At 38.1% G+C, this 18,717-nt stretch overlaps 1 protein-coding gene across 5 annotated transcripts in view; it reads right to left on the bottom strand.

The window, feature by feature from the left end:
• Positions 1-18,717, bottom strand: part of LOC127449642 (ecotropic viral integration site 5 protein homolog) — a 90,124-nt gene that overhangs the window by 9,552 nt on the left and 61,855 nt on the right. For 4 of the 5 annotated variants that reach the window (XM_051713174.1, XM_051713175.1, XM_051713176.1 and 1 more), the window contains 7 exons: positions 18,306-18,455; positions 17,450-17,581; positions 17,143-17,283; positions 15,981-16,139; positions 14,546-14,692; positions 13,991-14,086; positions 4,626-4,721 (listed from right to left, as the gene is read on the bottom strand). In XM_051713174.1, the coding sequence (XP_051569134.1) occupies positions 4,626-4,721; positions 13,991-14,086; positions 14,546-14,692; positions 15,981-16,139; positions 17,143-17,283; positions 17,450-17,581; positions 18,306-18,455 (921 nt within the window). The remainder of the gene's footprint in view (positions 1-4,625; positions 4,722-13,990; positions 14,087-14,545; positions 14,693-15,980; positions 16,140-17,142; positions 17,284-17,449; positions 17,582-18,305; positions 18,456-18,717) is intronic. The other variant, XM_051713177.1, reaches the window with a different exon arrangement.

Raw genomic sequence — 18,717 nt, forward strand, 5'->3', positions numbered from 1 at the left:
ATTATATAGACTCTTGGAGGGTTTAAATGTCATCACATTTAATTCATAACATGCAGGGTTTTGAACAAATGTATAACACAAGAAGATGTACATGGCAATAAGATACAATCAAACATTTGTTTTAAACATTTGTTTTCACAGTCATTATGAGTGTGCATTACACAGTCATTTTAAACAAATGTCCTTAACACAGGTATATACAGTTTGTGTGGCAGTGGCATATAATCACTCTTGTTCCAAATGATAACATGTTTTAACCGTTAATATTATTTTTAACACTTGATTGTTTCACATCACCTCTCAGACTGTGTATACATGATAATACTGTCAGTCAAATCGTCCAGCAGGTGAACTGAAATAGTTTGTGAAAGTGTCTCGAATGTTCATAATCGCTGCTACAGCTGGTAGAGAAATACCTTTTCTTTTTTCGATCTGCTCCCTAGAGCACTTGGGTGCTTGTTAGGGATGGGCGAATCGATCCTAAAGTATCTATACTTCCGATACTGATCAAAAATTTCGATCCTCACAAAAAAATATTGATTCTAATTTTTTTTTTTTTTTTAACTAGGGATATTATTATTTGGTTCCATGAACATAAGCTTCAAAGTGAAATAAAAAGGATCAGGCCATATTAGCAAATACTTTTGCAGGATGGGAACAATTTTTCTTCCACTTATCTTAAAATGCACACTAAAAGACACAAGTAGACAAGCGCTTACGCCATCACAAGGCTCGTTCAAACAAGAGGGATCAGTGCCTTGTAGAGGTAATGACAGAAAATCAGAGAAACAGCTTCTGGAGTAAATTCACACTAAAATAACATCTAAAAGATGACATTTCTTATTTCTTATAATTGTGTGTAATTGTTGTTAAGTTAAAAAAAAAAAAAAGTTAACAATGGTTTTACTCAAGTAATATTATGGTACTATGGTTAATTGTGTGGTAACTATGGTTTAACTAAATACCATGGTTAAAGTATAGTTACTGTAGTGAAACCATGGTTACTTTTTGTAGGGATAAACAAAACAGAAGTTTGATAATTTTCTGTTTAGGCTCACAAATGTAAAATAAAAATAAAAATAATGACTTTATGACTAAAAATTATATTTTAAATTGCCCATTTTATCCTAAGAAATCACAAAAAAAATCTATTTAATAGAAGTATCGGTATTGGTATCGGTATCGACGATACTGGACTTGAAATTATTGGTATCGGATGGAAAAGAAAATAAGTGGTATCACCCATCCCTAGTGCTTGTCTTGGTTGTTTTGCAAACTTGTCAAGTGGTTCTTATCAGTCACAAGTGGATGATGGACCAGCTTAAAGGTGATTTGCGCCACCTACCATACCGGGGTAAAATTGCTTGACGATTAGCGCCACCTTTTGTAAAGGTGTTAATGTGCCAATTGCGAACATTTGCGTTGCTTTCTATGTGAAAGTGCCATTCCTCTGCGTTTCGCTTCACATAATCGCGTCGCCTCCGGTGTGAAAAGGCCTTTACATTGCTTACAACTGCCAATGAAGTAAAATTTCAAACATTACACAAGGCATCTGATCTTGAAAATTAACATGAACTGGTATGCAAAGGTGGCTATTAGAATTCCTTATAAAGACAATCCCATTTCCTTATTGCCTAATAAAATATGTACTGTAATTTTGATCAATATACCAAAAATGTTTCATCCTTATATGCGGGGTTATTTCTGAGGTTGTAAAACAACTATATCTTGATATTACTGATACATCAGCTTTTCAAGATTACAAGCCCTCTACTCAATACTTCCATGGCAGCTATTTAAGACATGGCAGGGTTTGAAGTGTATCTCTACTACAGTACAATAAAGTAGCAAAACAACACTTTTAAAACAATCCCCTAGACGTGGTCAACAACCCAAACAACACATCAGCCACAAAAACAACACCATCTACAGACATCAATAGTTGACACAGGTGTCGATAAAGAGGTAAACCCTACTAAAAGTGAACCCATGCAAAGCAGGTCAGCCTTAAAGGCATCCATGAATGTGAATCTATGACTTAACTTCTTTATTTATGACCCTGAACATCACTGCTCTGCAGGGCTATGTTCTCAGAGAAGGGGTGACACATCTGGAAACCTAGTGAAGGCAGTTAAGGGAATCTTGTGTGTCCCATTTTCCTCTACATATTAATTACACAGAGGTGGAGATATTAAACATCTTAAAAATCCTCATGGTATCTCACTGGATTTGAACACCTCTTCATTGGTGAAAAAGATTCTGCAATGCTTTTCATTTTTTGAAGAGGCTTAACACGAGCAACCAAATCTTTGCTAGCTTCTCTTAAGCCCTGTTCACACCGCCAGCAGCATCGCGCGACGAAGGACACGATCCCATTCACAACTTTATTCAAATGATGAACGACATTCACGAGTGACTACCAATGAAAGTGTAGACAGATGAACTCACGTCACCAGGCAGTGAATTTGATACTGGAATCGAGTGCAGGCAAGATGGATTAGTAAAACGTTTCTGTGAGCGATTTCACTTTTCTATAAAATTTGTCTGTAAACAAATACATGGATATGGGCTAATAAAATGATGCATGGAAAACCGTGTCGGCATTCTGAGTGAGTTTGATTCATATATTGATATAACATTCCTCTTGTTTAATGATATGATGTATTAAGCACTGCTGCAGGTTATATAAAATGCTCTCCCCTGCAGAATGTGCATTTTTATAGGCAAAAAACTGATTCCTTGTCAAATTAGAATGATATCTTAGTTTTATTGGCAGTATAATCTGTAATCAGCATTTCAAACGCTACTATTGCCAGTTGTGCAGTGCACCAATAACGCTAGAACAGCGGCAGCAGTAGGAACTCCCACCAGCGAAACAGATCGCAAGGTCTAGCGACACCAAGCGACAAGGCCGCCCGCAGTGTGAACGGGGCTTTACAATGGACTCTTTGCCCCAATGGCCTAATAGAGAAGGCTATGGAGACTTCAAGCTAAATCAACCAGATGTACCTATTTGATTTGGATTCAGATTTGGAATCTTTTAGATTTGTCTGTTCTACTGTCACTACTGTATGCATCTTGTTTGACTGTGTAGAGCCGAGTTCAGATATTGTTATTGATATTCCGAATGGTGACCCAAGCACATTTGATGAAGCTGATCTTCCAACAGATCCAGCTTCTAAAACCAATTGTATGCCTTCAGAAGACTTGGAATATGACACACAAGTCGCATGGGCAACTTTTATGATACTTTTGAATTCTTTATGAAGTCTGAAGTTTGACTCACTATCCATTGCCATTGTATTGAAGAGAGGAATCGGGACATTTTTCAAAATTTCTCTGAAGAAGATATAAAGTCATATGAGTTTGGAATGACATGATGGTGAGTAAATTATAACAACATTTTCATTTTTCAGTGTATTATTCCAATAAAACTTCGGGTCAACAGAACAGATTTTTGGGGTGGTTATGGCACCACCTGCAAGAGTATTGATATAGTGCTAAAGAGTGTGACGGGGCGTGTGCGGGCAAACTGAAGTGCAGGAAGAGGCTATGTTCAGGGCGTAGTTAACACATTAAAAAAAGCCTGTGAAATAAACTAACAAATCTATTCAAAGTGCTCACAAAGCTTGTGAAAAGATCAAAAACATACATCAGGCAGGAAAAGGAGCACCTCATGGGTGGGTAAAACATAAGAAGCCAAGGTAACTTTGATACAAAGATAGCAATCCTTCAGGGTGTGTGCAAAATACATATCACTATTGTTAACATGCTAACGTTGTTAAAGGTGCACCAAGTAATTTTTCCACTTATAAAAGTTTTATACCTAAAGAAATTAATAATGCTTTTGACAAATGTGTTTAAAATTAAGCCAGTCATATCAGTGGCCTAGAAAAAGCAGTTTTATTCCACTTAATTTTGGTCCCCCATCATGGTGGCCACCATGTGGAGCTGACATGATCAGCTGAATACCACACACTTTTAGTAACAGCCCTATTACCAGATATTTTTGGTTGCAGAATAAATTAATAATGGATGACAAACATGCTTGTGAATGGAACATTAATACTTCATGCTCCAAAAACATTTGCATGATACTGCATCCACGGAAATATGATATACAGTAGTCCAATACCACTGTCGTATTTTGTTGTTCAGGAAGACGAATAAGAGCCAGCAAAACCTAAAATATTACTTAGTGCAGTGGTTCTCAACCAGGGGGCTGGGGACCAAAGGGAGCAAACTTCCAAGGGGACCCCAAGAAGACTTAAAATTATAAAAGAAAACAATAATAATAATAATAATAATAATAATAAAACTGTATTCAAATACTAAAAACAGCTCAAAATTAGGATGTAGGCCTACAACATATAAACAGATAGTTCTTGAAACTTTCAGAATCATAAAATTAATCATGAATAAGTGTTTTAATCTACTGACACAGTTTCTGGGGGCTGGGGGCCTTGGGAGTCAAAATGGTTGAGAATCAGTTAGTCCACCTTTAAACATGCTTTATTTAGGGATTGAGAATATACCGTAGTAGTGCATACATAAGAACTGACTAGAATACAATGCTTTGAAATAATACTGAAAAATACCATCTTATATAAACACATGGACTTTACCTCATGTTTAAGATCTGCTATCTGGTCTTTCAGATCTCGGATGTACTGACTGGAGTCTGTGTTGTTTAGTTGGCCTTGGACCTTCCCTTCCTCTTTCTGGGAGAAATAAATAAAAAGAAAATTAATTTATGAGCATTTTATCTTATAAAATGTAGATTTATAAAGAATTATTGACTATAAAGTACATGCAAGCCACCTAAAATGATTAGCAGTCACTTCAATGTGAGTGGAAAACCAGTTGGGAGCAGAATTGTGCTAGAAAAAAACTTTATCCGTCACTCTGATGGACTGACTTGTAAAATTACCATTGTGGTCTATTTATATCTGTCATACTTGTTTTCATTTCATAAGTACTGGGGCTACATTCAGGAATGTAGTATCCATGATAATGACAGTGGATATATAATACATTTTTGACTCCCCAAGCTAGTGTGGTAAAACCAAGGAGTTCTAGGATGAAAGTTCTACCTGTCAATCAGCCGATGCGCTAAAATGAGATTTTAAACTTTACCAGTTACATGCGGCTTTAAAGGGTCTCAAAATGTTTAAAAGTGCATTAATACATGCAAAAATTCATGGATCTTCTTTAGTGTCTGATATCAACATAGCGTCACAGATGAGAAACACACATCTGAAGCTCAGTGACAATTAAATAACTGAGTATTCTGCTCTAAATGTAATGTTTGCGTTTAAATTCAATGCAAGTATAATTGTCTGAAATGATACACCACTATTTTTGAGCTATCTTTTTGTTCTTATCCTTTTTTGCGCTTTATTATCATGCAGTAACATACTGACGTAATGACTGATGTACAGTATGCAGTCATGAAATCAGAGATCCTCTCCTCAAAACCCAAACATAATTGGTCAAAAGAGTACAATATTACCAGGTACAGTATGGCACCTGTCAACTAGCTATCAGATCGCCTGAAACGCCTCTTTAATACCGGGCAATTAACAGGGCACACACAGAGCACAAGCAGTAGTCAAAACTAATGCACTTGGTTAAAATGGTTGTCTTGTGTGTTTTTTCTTTTTGTGTGTGTGTGTTTTTTTTTATCTGTAAATATGACAGACAGTATTTGGAATTATCCATCAATGTTTAAAAAAAAAAAAAAAAAAAAAAAAACTGTAAATGACAGAGAATCTTCAGTTAACGTATGCATGGACAGTATGCTACAGATTGTGTGGCTATTAATGCTTTTGTGTTTTTCACTGCTGCTAAATGCCTTGGGGAGCAGACATGTGGTATTGAACAGACGTGTGTGCATTGCACACCACATAGCTTGTTTACCCTCCACATTCACACCTGTTAAAGAGGGAATCAAAACACATGCACTACAAACATGGGGAAAGAGCCGTTTCCCTTTGTAGCAGTGCAGTTATGGCAAGCCACACGGGACAGAGTGAGGAGTAAAAAAGGGGAAGAGGTGAAGAGAGGGGTGTGTTATAGAGTTATAACAAAGTGAGATCAACACATGTACACACACCCTACAAACAGTGAAGGGTGTTTTCAATTTCTGTGGTCTGTGCTATGCTGCGCATGCGGCCCTCTGATAGGCCGAGGATGGGGACGTGAAGGATCTAAAATGCGTTCTTCCAAGAATCTGTGTTTTTCTTGAGGTTTCTCCCCCACCCTTACCGTGTTGTGATAAGGGAAAGGCAGTTAGCTGACTTCCTTACACTCAGCTGCATGAAATCAGCAGGTGGCAGGCAACAGCTAGGGACGTCAAACATCTGAGTAATGGCTTCCTCACTTCAGTACCCCCAGTAAAACTTCATGGGGTAGCTGATGAGAACCCATAAAGCAGGAAAGATGTTTGCCCCAAATTGGTTACAATTTAGACCAGTCTTCTAGTTAGGTCACCATTTTGGTTTACATCAAATGTATGATATTATCTACTGAATCATAAAGAATAGTTTAGCTGAAAAGGTGACAAGAAGGGTTCTTCAGGCTGCCCACTGTATTTGTCATTTGATTTCTAAGGGAAAGAGTTTTCAAGCAGCCTCTGCAATGTCAAATAAAGACTGCTATGCCACTATGAGTATCACTTTAATCTTAAAAATGCAGATTGTTAAAACAAAAACAAAAAACTAAATGGAATAATGAAAAATATAATTTAATCCTTCCATGACAATATATTGAAATGGGAAAAAGAGAAACAATTACCACAGTTTCTTTGGTCCAAATATTTCAGTTAACATAAAAAAAAAAAAAAAATTCTTCTTCAGATAAACAGCATAACCGTTTTACACAAAAAGCAGAACAGAACTGAGCCACAATGACTCGATCAAATCTTGATGCTGATGTACTTAAAGAAGTATTAAAAGCTGAACTTTGGACGGATTCTGAGGAAGATTCAGCTTCGTTAAATTGAGCAATTCTTATCTGATCGAACTAACATTATTGTGACATTATCATTTAAATACAATATGCTAAATTATTAAAAACAATTTTGTGTGAATTTTGCTGTTCAGATATAGACAAGAAACTCTGTCAGAACAAAAACCTTCAACAGAAAAGCGTCCCGACTTGTTAAGATGTTAAGGACATCTTTGTTGTTCTACATCTGGTTGGCATGGCAACAAACACTGTGGTGTTGCTGGTGTTTGTCATTTAAAATGTTCTCACTAAACGTCATTGTTCTTCACCACAGCAAGGATCACATTACTACTGAGATTTTGCTTCTTGCACATTCTTTGTTCACTTTTATGCATGTATCGAACAAACACATGCAAAGCCAAATCTCTCTGTTACAATCTATCATACGAATGAAGAGCAGTAAAGCAAAATGCAAGCTTTGATTATAGCTCAGTGTGTTTCTCAGCCTGATAGGAAGTGGTTTCTCATCTGGTAATGAAGATAGCTAAGCTGTGGTCACATGGACCATGCAAGCAGCCATTTCAACCTTGAGCACAGCTAGGTGTAAAAAAAAAAAAAAAAAGAAATCCCACTTCACTCTGTCTTAGTTAGGCAAGAGATCATAACAATAAGGAGCACCACAAAGGCTTTGCATTTCTTTTTGAAGACCGCTTCAAAACTTCACTCAGTCTTACCTGCATGTCAGTCACAAAAACTATTAAAAGACTGACAACGTTGTGTGGGTGTTCTGAAAGGCGTCTATCTCCTATATGCTGGAGAGTCGGGTTAGTGTGTTGGTGTTTGGTGTCAGACAGACCTGTAGGTTCACTTTATAGTGGATCTTTCCAGTGAAAATAAAACCACACTCAGGTGACTCATAGAGAGGCCAGAGAAATAAAGCTGTGTTGACATCACTGGTGTTATATTTTCCAGCGATGGGTCATGTCATGTTAAGAGTGGGCGAAAGGTGAGCGAATAACTGATAAATGACGATGATAGAGGCACAAATTCTACGTTTCATAATGTATTAAAACAAATGGTCCCACTACCGAGGTTGGGGAAAGGTACGGGTAGGGACAACGGTGTAATTACAGATGTAATTACATGCAGCTACTGTAAATGGTCAGCAAGTACACTGCAACACCATACACAATACTTTAAGTACATTTTATCAAATACTTAATTTGTTTAACATAAGTACACAGTAGTTAAAGACACTTCATTTAAAGTGGGTCCAACTATATTATAAAAATAAAAACAAGCTTGTTTAACATTCATGGCCTACGGATAAAGTGCAGAGAACAATGGTCAGTTTTTCTTATTCTCTCTCCTCTTCACCGAATTGTGCCTAAAAGTGAATTAAAGTTTGGTGAGCCAGATCTGTTGCCCACAGCCCTCAGGGTAAAAACCATGTAGGCAGCCAAAACCACAGAACCACAGCTAAGAGCTGCACATGCCTGGGAGGAGCATGCACGTCTAATCTGATATATAGCAAACTGATGCAATTTCAGCACACAAAGACACTCAAATTTTCACCAGCTTATAGAGAACTAAAAAAATTCTCCGGTAAAATGTCAGAGGACACAGCAGGACACCAGAGAGGACACGAACTATCCAACAGCACTGCATTTCAGAAACATTTAAATGCTTGCTCTGAAGAGAAAAGCTTTTATACAGAAATGAATATACTTGTATAAAGGTGAGATTTAGTTTCGAATGCAAAAAACCTGACTTATATCTGTCTCAGGAAGGAAAGCCGCACACCTCGCACTGATATAAAATGCCACTGATGACATACTGAGCTAATCTGTAAAATAATTTCTGTCTTCCTGCAAGGGAAACACAGCATTTATTTTCAGACAGCAGCATTTCCTCCAAACAGATCACACACACATCTCACTTCTCACTTCCATCCAGTAAATCTTACTAATATAATCATTCCTTCAAATCAGAACAGACATGCAGCATTTTAAATCACAGCAGAAACACATTTATGGCTGTATTTACTGTAATGGTTAAAGTGCAGGATTTTCATGTAAATTAGTAGAAACTTAGAGTAAATAATATGATGCGTACATTTTTCTACAGGACTGTACAAAAACATACCGGTACTATTTGATGAATAGTTTATAATAAGGAAGGATTTTTCTAGTTTTTTTTAAGCACGTAAGCTTGTACTGGGTTTGGGTCCATCACTTCCAAAAAGACTTGCTGACAACATTTAAAGGGTCATGAAACCCCAAAACAAATTTTTTGAGATGTTAACAGATATGTACAATAATGGGAAAGTACTGTAGTTCATTTTCTGTTTTATTGAGCCATTTTGTTCTTCCAGTTTTCCAACGTGACAAATATGAGGTGTATGTGTAAACTCTTGAGCTATGACTGGTAGGACAGTACACATGTTCGTCCGTAGATTCTGAGCGTTTCTCCACAACATTCATGAGAGGAAACGCTTCCATCCAATTACAGTGCTGCCTCATGCATGAGCTCACATTACAGCGGATAATTCAAACTCATGGACATAAAAGCTGTTTCGGGCAGGCGTGAAACTTCAACAGCACTCAATGAACAGACATGAGAGCGGAATTTTTATTTACATTAAACACTGTGATGCGATCGAAATCACTCGTCAGAATGGACCACAGTCCATACCGGACTAGCGCTGTAGTTCTGCTACTCGGGCTCCAAACCTGACATTTATGAGGGCAGGCTGTAGTTTAGACGGAGTGCTGATTCCGTTGTTTCTTCTCTGTGCATCAGATCATAAACAGGATAACACCATGGCTTGTTCAAAAACAAAAGACAATGATGAAAACTCAAGTCATGTCAGCTCTTTTTTGTACCCTTTACGTTATGTAAAATTTTCCATGATTTTGTCTGTCAACAAACCCTAAAACGACTGTAAAAATTACAATTTAAACTATGTTACAGCTCAAATAATACACAAGTTTTAACAGAAGAATTATTGCAAGTGCTTTTATTAAATTATAGGCTTCAAATTTCTGTTTAAACCCTCCAAAAATTGGCCACATTCACTTTCATTGTCTCCATTCACTTCCATTGTAACTGCCACACTGTAACCTTGATTTCTGTTTTTTTTTTTTTTTAAGGAGGAACAAGTCGAAATACATTTTTGTGGTAATCAACATTATGCCACAAATGCTGTCGATTGAGCTTAACTTGTACTAAACATGGAACATTCCTTTAAAGGTGCAATATGTAATATATTTGCTGTACTAAAGCATAAAATTATCATAATATGTTATCAGAGATTTCGGAAACATGCTAAGTTGAAATACTGGCTTCCACATGAGCTGGTTTATAATTTGCAAACAATAAAAACATTGCAAACATATACATTAGCTGATCAACTTACAGTGTAAGACTCGTCGCTTGCCATTGTCAGTTTGCTCGTTCCTGTTGCGTGTCTTCAATCTGGCAACCCGCGTGAGCTTGGAGTCTTGGGAGGTGGGGGTGGGGGAGACAACTCTCTCCAATATTTAGAATTTGGACTGCAGTACCCATTTTAAATGCTTGATGTCAATGTTACATATTGCTCCTTTTAGCATTGTGGCAATAGTTTTGAAAAACAATGTGTCTTTAAAGTTGTGTATTTGGACCTGTTTACATTTATTATATGTGCTTTACTAAATCGCAATTTTTGTCTTTAGAAAAAGAGAGATGAGTTGAATTTGTATTCTGTGGTAATCAACATTATGCTACAAATGCTGTCAATATAGTTTACCTTGTAGCAAACCAGAAACACTTCTTGTAAGAATAAATATCTATGAATTAAGTCTAAAAGCAGTGCTGGTTTTGATGGTAATATGTGTTCTGAGTGGTGTTCTTCATTCTCAAAATTTTGAAAAAAAAATTCAAATATTTTTACAGATTTGCAAACAGTTCTATAGTCTTCACACTTTTGTCGCATAATTGATATACAGCGTGTTTTGGAATTAACTTTTGACCCCCTCCCTTCCTCCCACTTCCCACCCCTTTCAGTCAATTTCCTCCCACATTTTTACATACTTTCACACCTTTTTTAAGAGTCTTTTTTCAGTCTGAGAAGTGAATGATTGGTGTTGAACTAAGGGGGTTTCATGAAATATTAAAAACATTTCTAAGTCCCTTGCCATGATTTTAATCACACTATAGAAAGGGTGAAGTTTTTTACATAAAGGCTGCAGCGCACCATTTTTATTTATTAAGCGCATCCTCTGCAGTGCATTTTTTTCTACCCATCATGCCAGTTCGGAGATCACAAAAAATCCCTGGGTCAATCCCTTATTGACAGACTAGTGCTGAAATATTTCACACAAGAACCAAACTATGTTGGCATCAGAGAGAAAACTATGACAACAGCAGAAAGTCAATGGAATACATACAATGAATTTTCCAGGAAATTTGAAGAAAAGGGCAAAACCGTGAGGAGTACAGTGCATTCGGAAAGTATTCACAGCGCTTCACTTTTTCCACATTTTGTTATGTTACAGTCTTATTCCAAAACGGATTAAATTCATTATTTTCCTCAATTCTACAAACAATACCCCATAATGACAAAGTGAAAGAAGTTTGTTTGAAATCTTTGCAAATTTATTAAAAATAAAAAACGAAAAAAATCACATGTACTTAAGTATTCACATCCTTTGCCATGACACTCAAAATTGAGCTCAGGTGCATCCTGTTTCCACTGATCATCCTTGAGATGTTTCTACAACCTGATTGGAGTCCACCTGTGATAAATTCAGTTGATTGGACATGATTTGGAAAGGCACACACCTGTCTATATAAGGTCCCACAGTTAACAGTGCATGTCAGAGCACAAACCAAGCCATGAAGTCCAAGGAATTGTCTGTAGACCTCCGAGACAGGATTGTATCGAGGCACAGATCTGGGAAAGGTTACAGAAAAAATTCTGTAGCATTGAAGGTCCCAATGAGCACAGTGGCCTCCATCATCTGTACATGGAAGAAGTTTGGAACCACCAGGACTCTTCCTAGAGCTGGCCACCCGGCCAAACTGAGCGATCGGGGGAGAAGGGCCTTAGTCAGGAAGGTGACCAAGAACCCGATGGTCACTCTGACAGAGCTCCAGCATTTCTCTGTGGAGAGAGGAGAACTTTCCAGAAGAACAACCATCTCTGCAGCACTCCACCAATCAGGCCTGTATGGTAGAGTGGCCAGACGTAAGCCACTCCTCAGTAAAAGGCACGACAGCCCGCCTGGAGGACTCTCAGACCATGAGAAACAAAATTCTCTGGTCTGATGAAACAAATGGTCTGAATGGTAAGCATCATGTCTGGAGGAAACCAGGCACCGCTCATCACCTGGCCAATACCATCCTTACAGTGAAGCATGGTGGTGGCAGCATCATGCTGTGGGGATGTTTTTCAGCGGCAGGAACTGGGAGATTAGTCAGGATCGAGGGAAAGATGAATGAAGTAATGTACAGAGACATCCTTGATGAAAACCTGCTCCAGAGCGCTCCGGACCTCAGACTGGGGCGAAGGTTCATCTTCCAACAGGACAACGACCCTAAGCACACAGCCAAGATAACAAAGGAGTGGCTACAGGACAACTCTGTAAATGTCCTTGAGTGGCCCAGCCAGAGCCCAGACTTGAACCCGATTGAACATCTCTGGAGAGATCTGAAAATGGCTGTGCACCGATGCTCCCCATTCAACCTGATGGAGCTTGAGATGTCCGGCAAAGAATGGGAGAAATTGCCCAAAAATAGGTGTGCCAAGCTTGTAGCATCATACTCAGAAAGACTTGAGGCTGTAATTGGTGCCAAAGGTGCTTCAACAAAGTATTGAGCAAAGGCTGTGAATACTTATGTACATGTGATTTTTTTTAAAATATTTTTAATACATTTGCAAAGATTTCAAACAAACTTGTTTCACATTGTCATTATGGGGTATTGTTTGTAGAATTTTGAGGAAAATAATGAATTTAATCCATTTTGGAATAAGGCTGTAACATAACAAAATGTGGAAAAAGTGAAGCACTGTGAATACTTTCCGGATGCACTGTATAATAAACAGCAGTGTGTAGGAGAGGCTGCGCTGTGCTCTGCTGGATTGAATTGAATATAGACTGTGCTGTATTAGGCTGTGGAGAGACATTGGGCTGGATTGGAATCTAAAGCCGGCGCCACACTAGATGATTTTTTTCCAGTGATTTGTAGGTGTGAACGTCATTTACATAATTACCAGCCAGGCGAAGGGAGCATCTGTCAGTGGGAGATCGTTAATTACTACCGTTGGGACTCCCTGCAGAGTTAATGGTTCCAGCAACAGCAAAAAGGATCCAACATGACAGAAAAAATCATTGTCACCAGACAAGCTTCTTTTTTTTCCCTGAAAAACTGACAAGATGATCTGATCAAGCTGATCTGAATGTTTTCATCTGCGATCGCACTCTGCTATAAATCATCATAAACACTGATTGTGATCCACAGTGATTCTGTCACCAAGCATTTTTGACTAATATTACCTACACTAGTTTTTGACCTTTACTAAAATTACCAGTGAAAATCAGAAAGAGGAGGAACAACAGTATGTTTTTATTGAACGTAATTTCTTTACTCACTGAACGCTGCATATGGACATGCACGTTGAACGGCAAGCTTTAAGGGGATAAATACACAATTGCACACTTTCATAAGGTTACTCCATGAATCGCTTCCTAAAACACTATTTTACAATTGCTTATGCTCATGCGGTACTGCTGATATTATATTGGCGAGCTCCACGTGACAGGGAATCAGAGAGAGTTGCGGTGAGTTGGTATGTCTGTCACCCCTCCACCATTGTTAATCAGCAAGTGTGTCATACCTCTGACATGTGTGATACTCTCAACCAAAATCGAGTTGTTTGGAGTTTGCTAGTGTGGCGCTGGGCTAAACAGATTATGCTGTGTAGTGTTGGGCTGTGAAGAGACTGCAGAGCTGGACTGGAAGGATAGGTTGAGAAGCTGAGTGTTTTTGTGCTTATTTGTACCTGAATCTCAAGCTCAGATATCTGCTGCTGAAGTTCAGCCATGGCAGCTATATTTTCAGCTTCTCTCAATCTCACTGCCATTACATCTTCTTTATTCTGTTTAAGAGAGAGAAAAAAAGAGAAGCACTGTGAACAGGAACATATTTGGGAAAACTATTTTCAGCTTTTTATTAAAAAGCTTCTTTTGACAGTTTAGCTGACAACCATGAGAGCACAAACACACTCAGCATTAATGTCCCTCTCTTGAAAACAGGAACTACTGCACCCTATTTTAAGTTAAGACATTAGAGGAAATTCAGCTAAATCATACAGAGATGTGGTAATTAGAATAAACAAATGTGAGAGACTTTGTTTTATTGCAAAGGTTTTTAATTGATTGATTGCTAGTGAGTATCTAAAAGCATTTTTATTTAAATAATTTTGAGCATTTTGAGATAGATATGCATTTGAGAAATCATGAGTGCTACAATCTTTTCTGAGGAAGTTTACAATATTTGCACCAGGCTGTGAGGTGGATTTTGTCTGCTTAGTTGATGTCATGGAAATGACCCTCACCTTGCACTCTACTTCAGCCTGTTTCCGTTTCGTCTCCTGAAGCTCTGCATGCTGCGTCTTGTTCTGGTTGGTCAAAACCTGCAGTCGCTCCTGCAGGTTTCGTGCCTCCTGTTCTGCCCGGCGCAGCTGATTACAATGTATCTGATTCTGTATTTGGGTGAAATAATAATAAGCTCAGAACTCAACATGTAACTTAGTTTTACATAGAAAGAGTGCAGTCTCAACTCTGAATAGTGAAGGACATGATGTCGCATCATGCATCAAATTGGCAAGGCATTCAATAATCAGTTCTGAACTGAAATCTGCAGCCATAAAGCAGTGCTAAATGAAGTACAGAACCCATCATGTCCGAGTGCATCAACTTCAGTCACTTTGTCTCCCTCTACAGGCCATAAAACAAGCCCTTGATACAAAAAAAATAAAAAAATTTAAAAAAAGGATGGATGGATGGATGGATGGAAATTAACTGTGTATAGGGTCTCAGAGTTATTTTCTCTCTAAAGTCAGTGGCCAGCAGTACTTATTTTTAAGTTTGAAATAATGTCAGTTTCAAGGTGCAATCAGTGATATTGGTGTATATGTTGTGACCCAAAAACAGAAGTTCTCAGTTACGGATTGCATTACAGAATATTCTCTATTCACAGTCTACCACGATTAATTTATGGAAAGGGGATGCAGGGGATTACTGAGATAATGCGAGTAATATTTGGCTGGTTGATATGGTCTCAGTGCTCATGAATGTACGCCCAGCATCATATTTGGAATATAGCAGCTGTTCTCATCATGTGAGTGCATAGTATTTGACGTATATTTAAAAAAAATACAATTTTACTATAACTATTTCTGTTTTAAAGTTTAGCAATTATCAAACATTTATACATACATATTTATATATATATATATATATATATATATATATACACACACACACACACACACACACACACACACACAGTATTGTGCAAAAGTCTTAGGCACACAAGATGTTTCACAAAAACATTTGTCTAAAGATAGTTATTTATATCTGCTACTTTAATGTGTCAATAGGAAATATACATTTTATACTCCCAAACATTACTTTTATTTTTATATGTATATATATATATATATATATATATATATATATATATATATATATATATATATATATATATATATATACATACATACATACATACATACATACATATTGAAAGTACGTTAATGTTAATCTTGAATCTGGCGAAGTAATATTGTGCTTAAGTACCCTCCAACAATCTTAAGTTTGGGGCAAATGATGAATATTTTCACTATGATTAAAAACAGGCCTTCTCATGACACTCTTGTACCAATTATACCGATTATTCCATTTTCTGCTCTGCGCTGCATCTGTGTGTGAGAGGTGAGTGTATCAGAGGAACGTGCAAGAAAGTAAAAGTAAACGGTGTGTCAAGACCTGGGTCTCCATTTCCAGCATCCTCTGTCTGGTCTCTCGGAGCTCGGCTTGAGCCTCTGCCTCCCTGAGCCTCACACTCATCAGCTCATCCTGCAGTTCACTTGCTGCATTCTTCCGTGGGCTGTCTTTCCAACGACCCGCTGTGCATGCTAGATGCCTCTGTATACAACACAAAAATCAAAGTCACTTAAAAGTCAGCTTGAAATCAAAATGGACCCTATTTATTTTCTTAATGCATGTTACTGTGCAGGTCTTACTGTGAATGATTCATCCATGCATATTAGTTTTTTTTTTTTTACAAATCAAAATGTAATAACTTGCTCTTCCACTGCTTTGACTTCTCTTCTCTGCTGACGTATTCAAGGCGGCACGGCAGTTAAGAAAATAGTCAAAAGTTTTTTGTCAGATTTAACCGTGCCCCTTCAACAACCTATCATGTAGTAGAGCACACAAACCTGGCGTCCACTCAAAGCAGCAACCTCAGAGATGTTGAAGAGGTGTATATTCGGCTGTTTCCCTCCGAAAACACAGTTGGATTACATGTCCGCTGGCTTGAATTTTTACATTTCAAAGAAGTAAAATTTTTTATTAAAATATTACTCTAAATCTCCACAGAGTGAAGCGTAAATGAAACTAAACAGGCACCGCATGTGACTTTCAGATGTAAAAGTGAAAGTGGAGATTTAGAGTAAAAAAGAACTTAAATTTTGACCTGTTTCTCACCCACACCTATTATATTGCTTCTGAAGGTATGGATTTAAACACTGGAGTCGTATGGATTACTTTTATGTTTCCTTTATGTGATTTTTGGAGCTACAAAGGTCTGATCACCATTCACTTGCATTGTATGGACCTACAAAGCTGAGATATTCTTCTGAAAATCTTTGTTTGTGTTCTTCTGAAGAAAGAAAGTCATAAACTTCTGGCATGGCATTAGGGTGAGTAACTGATGAGAGAATTTTCACTTTTGGGTGAACTATCCCTTTAATAATTGTACAAAATATTGCTTTAATTAAAATTAAAAAAAGCAAACAGGTTTCTGAGGGGATTAGCTTTAGGAGAAGCGGAAGAAACTATTATTAGTTAAGATTAGTTTAAAAGCAATACAAGTCAATGGTAAGTCCCCACCATGGCAGAGATAACAAATGTGAATGTATTTTACCTGCCAGTGCTCCTCCAGGTTTCTGACCTGCTGCCTAAGCTCTTTAAGGCCTGTTAGAGCCTCTGCCTCCCTCAGTTTTACACCAATTAGCTCCTCTTGTAGACGTACCACATTATTCTCATCTGGCAGGGATGCATTTCTCTGTAATAGAAGCAAACATACCCAAAAGTCATTGTCTAATGTATTTTGTGATGAATAAATAGAAAATCAAATCATGAGTTATTTAGGATTTAGGTTTTATAAACATTTCCAAGCTCTGCCTATGGGTGCGTTTGTGGGTCTGAGAACATTAGTGAGGTGTTACAACCTTCTCCATGTCGAGGATTTTGTCTTGCATCTCTTTCAGTGCGCAGTGGGACTCAGCTTCCTTAAGTCGGGCCTGCACCAGTTCTCTCTCCAACTGCAGGATGAACTCCTCAGTGTAACGTGGGTTCCCCTTCTAAATTGAGAAACATTAAAAAGTGTGACAATCAAAAAGCTGTTTAAACTCAACCAGTCTGTGATTGATGTCAATAACAGCCTTTATGATTCAATGTTACCCATGTGTCTCTTCATGGCTGTAATTACCAATGATTAAAACACACACTTGATTCCAGCCAAACTTCAGACTGTGTCAGGAAAAAAAATCCATTCAAATGCTCATGGCTGTTCCAACAACCACATTAAAGCATAATGAGATCTCAACACAACATTATGTAAAACAGCACTTTCCTTACAGCATATGACACATTATCTGCTTTTTTCAGTGTCGAGCATGTGTGCATTGATAATTGATGAGCCATACTGTGCCCTTCTGTTAAGAGTGTAGGTTTGATTAAATAGACAGAGGCCACGCTCAAGACTGCCTACACAGAGCAGGTTACACTCATACCTGACAACATTTACATATACATGATCTCATTCAGCATAGTTGTGCATGTAAATGACCTCTGCTCTGCTGTTCCGATTTGAAGTCATGCATGTAAAGAGCATCATTACCAGAGCTTCCAATGCCAGCTCTGCAGTCGGTGAGATTTTGTTGCTAAGCAAAACCGAAAGAATAATTTACGCCTGCCAGCAACAAAAAAAATAAAGTCTGTTTTCATTTATTTTCTGTGATCGAAAAGCACACTCTGAGCAGGCCTCTTGTCCAAAAGGAGGCACTGTCTATTAACTGTCCTTACCGCAAACAGCTGCTGTTGCTGGAGCTGTCGGATGGTGCTTTGCGCCTGCTCCAGCTGTGCACTGGCCTCTTCGTTCTGTTGTTTGACCGTGGCCAGCTCCCGCTTGACCAGGTAGTTCTCCTCCGCCTCTTGGGCTCGTGTCACCTGACCCTGACATGACCAATTATGGATGAGGTGTGAGCGCAGAGTGGGAATGGGCGGAAACGGACGCATGGATGGGGGAAAATTAATGCTGGATCTCATGTTTTGGCAACAAGCTGTTAGCACTTTTAGGGTTTTATTTTAACATTTAACATTTCTTCGCCATGTACTATAAAGGGGGGGGGCGGGTATTATTGTGTACTGCAGTACACCACCAATTATCAGGATTGCACCCCAAAGATAATAAGCAGTCATGCCTCTTCCCTAAAGT

Source organism: Myxocyprinus asiaticus, chromosome 12 (genome assembly GCF_019703515.2).
Source record: "Myxocyprinus asiaticus isolate MX2 ecotype Aquarium Trade chromosome 12, UBuf_Myxa_2, whole genome shotgun sequence".
NCBI classification, from domain to species: domain Eukaryota; kingdom Metazoa; phylum Chordata; class Actinopteri; order Cypriniformes; family Catostomidae; genus Myxocyprinus; species Myxocyprinus asiaticus.